Genomic DNA, 4,082 nt, shown 5'->3' on the forward strand with positions numbered 1-4,082 from the left:
ATGGTCAACGCTCTAAGATTGTCGTAAGGGGAAAATAGGGGCAAAAAAAATCGTGTAGTGTGAACTACTGCGTTAGGATGTGCCCATCTTCTCCATTTAAATCTAGGGATTACTGAAGTGCAGTATAGTATACAGACTTCATAATCTGCACTCTTTTGGTTGAATGCAGTATTTATTTTCACTTCGACTTTAGGTTGTTTAGTTTTTATTCAAGTATGTTTTTTGTTAATGGAGACTGAGAATCCCATTTTATTTTTGTTTTTGGTTGTTTTGTTTATTTAGTTTATCAGTTCCAGTGTTATGTGCTCTTTTGAAAATAAAGTGTATCTATCTATGGCAGGAAATCACATGCATTATTACATTATTTCCATTAAATCAGTGTCAAAAGGTCTTAAAACAATATTATCGTTTAATCGCAATTATTTTTTTACACAATAAATTGCTCAGCTAAATTTGTTATTGTGACAGGCCTACTGATCATTGATATTTTAGAAGTTACACAGTGATTTCTGTTTGGTTCCAAGTGTGATTTCTGTGGAACCTTTTTAGAAGGTCAATCTACTCTCAGACAGTTAAACTTCAGATTGATTGAGCTGATGGAGATGCAGAAGCATGAATTTCTTCAAGATATGATCACTTGAGTGATCACTTCAGTGGTATTAGGGGAGTGAGAGTCTTTGGGTATTAGGGGAGTGAGAGTCTTTGGTGAGAGAGGTACAGCTGTCCTCACAGGTAGAAGTCAAAGCTTAGGTCAGATTTGGCCATCTTCTGTCTGTAATAAGCATCAAATGTCTCATTCATGGACACAGTGAAGACGTCCCTCCACACACCTACACGACCTGCAGAGAGAGGAGAGAATGTTAGAACCAGATTCACTGGGTTGTGTGTGATCACAGTTTAGTTACACTGATCTAGCTGCAGGGTGAGCGCAGCCATCCCGTGGAATAGCTCAGCTTACCTGATGCGACGTGATTTGACACAGATCAGAACAACAGGTCAGACACCAGATTTCAACTCACTGAATGAAAAGATAAGAAAACAATAGGAAAACAGAAAAAGGAGAAGTAAAATGAATGGCAACTCAAAATTTGAAAAAGAAAAATGTGTACAAGGACAAATGGCTTAAACAAAAACAGACTGGGTAGGTGGTTCAAAATGGACTACATGGTGCAAGTCAAACATGTCCACAAGAGGGTGGAACAGCCTCTCAAAGGGAGTTGGAGAGCAATTTCAGGAATTCAGTGAGCTGGCTTGAAACCAGGAGGTCCTCCTGTCCTCCAGACCCACTGTCCTCCTCCAACACACTGGAACCAAGATGGCTGAATTCCCTCAACAGCACCAAGTCTGATTAAGCCTGGTAACAAACAGCTCATTTGGTTCAGGTCTTATGGAGAAGGTAACTGAATACCAACACGGCTGACTTAAACCGAAGTCTGATGGAACCTATGTATCACTAGTCTGAAGACCCTGTATTCATAAATCTATTTTAGCACTTTTGATTTGGTGAAAGTCTACTCAACCCTGATGGACTGTCAGGGATGAACACACTGTATAAAAATAACTACGCTAACATCCACAGTGAAGAAAAAAGAAGCAAAAAATGTGAAGATTCGATAAAGTTGGACAGCTTGTGTTAGTGTTGAAAAAACTCCATGAGGACAAAATGAAATTAAAAAAAGCTTTCATGGAAATGGTGCTGAAGAGAAAAATATTTCACATAACCAAATGAAAGAATTAAAGCCTGTCTTGAATTCATTCATTTGTGAATGAATTGAAGAGTTATAAAGAGGTATAAATTACAATTCATCATTTGCTAATGCAAACGCATTTGTCTGGATTTACCTAAGAGATAAAATTTCCAATAATAGTTTTTTTTGTTTGGGTTTGTAAATGAACATCCACCGATGGATGAGCTGATTGGGAATATATATTTACTCTGGACTGCATGATGGGATTCAGGGAGTTTTTGTAAACTTTGGGTGAACATAATGTTGTAGGTTTAACTGTTGGGATCAATATAATGACAGGAGCTCCCAAGAAAAATGGAAAATCACTGACATTTCTAGATGAAATTCCACACATTCACTTGTAAACTTATTCCTCTCCCTCCTCCCCTTTTAATACTTTTCATACCTGTACTTTGCAATCATAATGTTTTTAATTGGTAAAGAGGAAATAACATGATAAATGGTTTTTAAAATGTTTGAATTGTATCCCTTCTTAAGGTAATTCTCTAATAGCTTTGAATTTTGTTGCCCTTTTTTTTTGCTAAACAGTCTGAGCTCAGTCAGATTGGATGACCTGTCGGCTCCACTCCTTCATGATGCTGTTTGTTCACTAATGTTCTCTACAGAACCTCTGAGGCCACAAACAGAACAGCTGTATCAGATAATTAGGTGCATTAGGTAAAACGATGACTTCTGAAGACAAGTCAGGTCATTGCCTCCCTATGTAGTTCTGTTTGATTCTCATCTCCCTCAGTGGTCCATGTAGATTTCTTCCATCAAACTCAAGTTCTCAGTTTTGGGAACAATGAACAATTCTTTATTTTTGAATCCGCTTTCATAAAGCCAAGCTACTAAGATGACCAAAGGTATTTTAGAATTACTATTCTGTTTTGGGATTTTAAAAGTTGACTAAGGCTTTCTAGTGAGACTTATTTGTTACCTTGTTTTTAGTGCTCTTTGACAAAAACTTGTCTGCTGGAAATTTAGCTAAAAATGTAATAAATAATCAGTGGGGATAAAGATACAGCTGGTTTACCAGATATTCATCTGGTAAACCAGTCACCTGCAGTGACTTTAACAAAGTGGTAAACTGCACATTCAGACCTGGTGAAATTACAGTGAACCAGGCAGAAATTTAAAAAGAAACAGGGAAATCTTAAAATAAGTAATTAGAGGATTTGATAACTTAACGGTTCCACACAGGCTCTTAAAACAAATCTAAGTAATGGTAAAAAACAAGTTGAGAACTTTAAGAGGCCGTCTGTTGCATGCTCACTCACAGCTAGAGATAGACAGCGCCTCAGATTTGCAGCATTGCTCAATCAGTTGGTTGCAGTTTTCCACCAGAACTTCCAGCTGAGTTTTATCACAAGAAACACCGAGGAACCGGGCCAGATGCTCCACCATCGTCCCCAGGTCCTGGGAGGGAACACAAACTGCAGCATCACATTGGAGCAGCAGTTAGCTCTGTGCACAAAGCTAACTGCAATCTCCAAACCTTCAGATGGTTTCACTACCTCTCTGACACAAAACAGTTTTGTTTGAACAAATTTGTCATGTTGGGACAGTAAAATATATCAACATAATCACACATACCTGTATCGTGAAAGGCCATTTTGAATTTGAGTCACTTTGTTATTGCTAAGGATGAACTTTCTACTAAAGAGGTTTTCACCGGTAATACAAGAAACTGATTCTGTACTAACAATGTATACATATGTATGATTTCTTTTTTTTTCCTTTTGTAGTTCAAAACAATATTTTCACTAATAAAATGAACATTTGACACTTGTTTTTTCTCATTCATTTCTCTGCTCAGCCACAGAAGCAGCTGTGAGACTCACTTCACATAAAATCACCAGGAAGAATGTTTACTACGCTGGGAGAGATTTGGAGCAATAAAAGATCAAGCCCTGATTGCTGCTTCACAGCAGCTCTGAGTCATGCAGAAAACACTGGAATAATGTTACATAACATGAACAGGTTGGAAGCTGATATATCTGAGCTGCATTTGATGCTTTCATTTAGAATGGTGCCAGGACAGATTTTACTGGAATTTATTCATTTATTACTCCTCTTATTGTGAATTCTGTGGGAGGGAGAAGTCCCAGGATGAGGCAAAGTTAAATAGTTAATCACTTCAGTAGGCTAGAGAGTGTTTCATGATCCTGAAATGTTTTCATGTTGTTTTTTTCTCATTTCCCCTCCCTGCCTCCTGTGTTGCCGATTCTCCACTTGGGGCTCCTGCTGTGTTGATGTTGCAATGTTGTCTCATAAATTATATCGATTTCAACTCCGTTTATATGTAACTTTACATCATTGTAGAGTTAATTATCAGACAATTCCATATTTATA

General features: G+C 37.6%; 1 protein-coding gene across 3 annotated transcripts in view; it reads right to left on the reverse strand.

Moving 5' to 3' along the window:
* Window positions 1-397: 397 nt before the first annotated feature.
* The window catches only part of sult4a1 (sulfotransferase family 4A, member 1), a 42,346-nt gene continuing 38,661 nt past the window's right edge, over window positions 398-4,082 (reverse strand). For 2 of the 3 annotated variants that reach the window (XM_017302928.1, XM_017302927.1), the window contains 2 exons: window positions 3,008-3,146; window positions 398-839 (listed from right to left, as the gene is read on the reverse strand). In XM_017302928.1, coding sequence (XP_017158417.1) covers window positions 727-839; window positions 3,008-3,146 — 252 coding nt within the window. In that variant the 3' untranslated portion in view covers window positions 398-726. Of the gene's footprint in view, window positions 840-958; window positions 1,019-3,007; window positions 3,147-4,082 lie in introns of all 3 variants that reach the window. The other variant, XR_001776228.1, reaches the window with a different exon arrangement.

This window comes from Poecilia reticulata, linkage group LG23 (genome assembly GCF_000633615.1).
Source record: "Poecilia reticulata strain Guanapo linkage group LG23, Guppy_female_1.0+MT, whole genome shotgun sequence".
In the NCBI taxonomy this organism is placed as follows: Eukaryota; Metazoa; Chordata; class Actinopteri; order Cyprinodontiformes; family Poeciliidae; genus Poecilia; species Poecilia reticulata.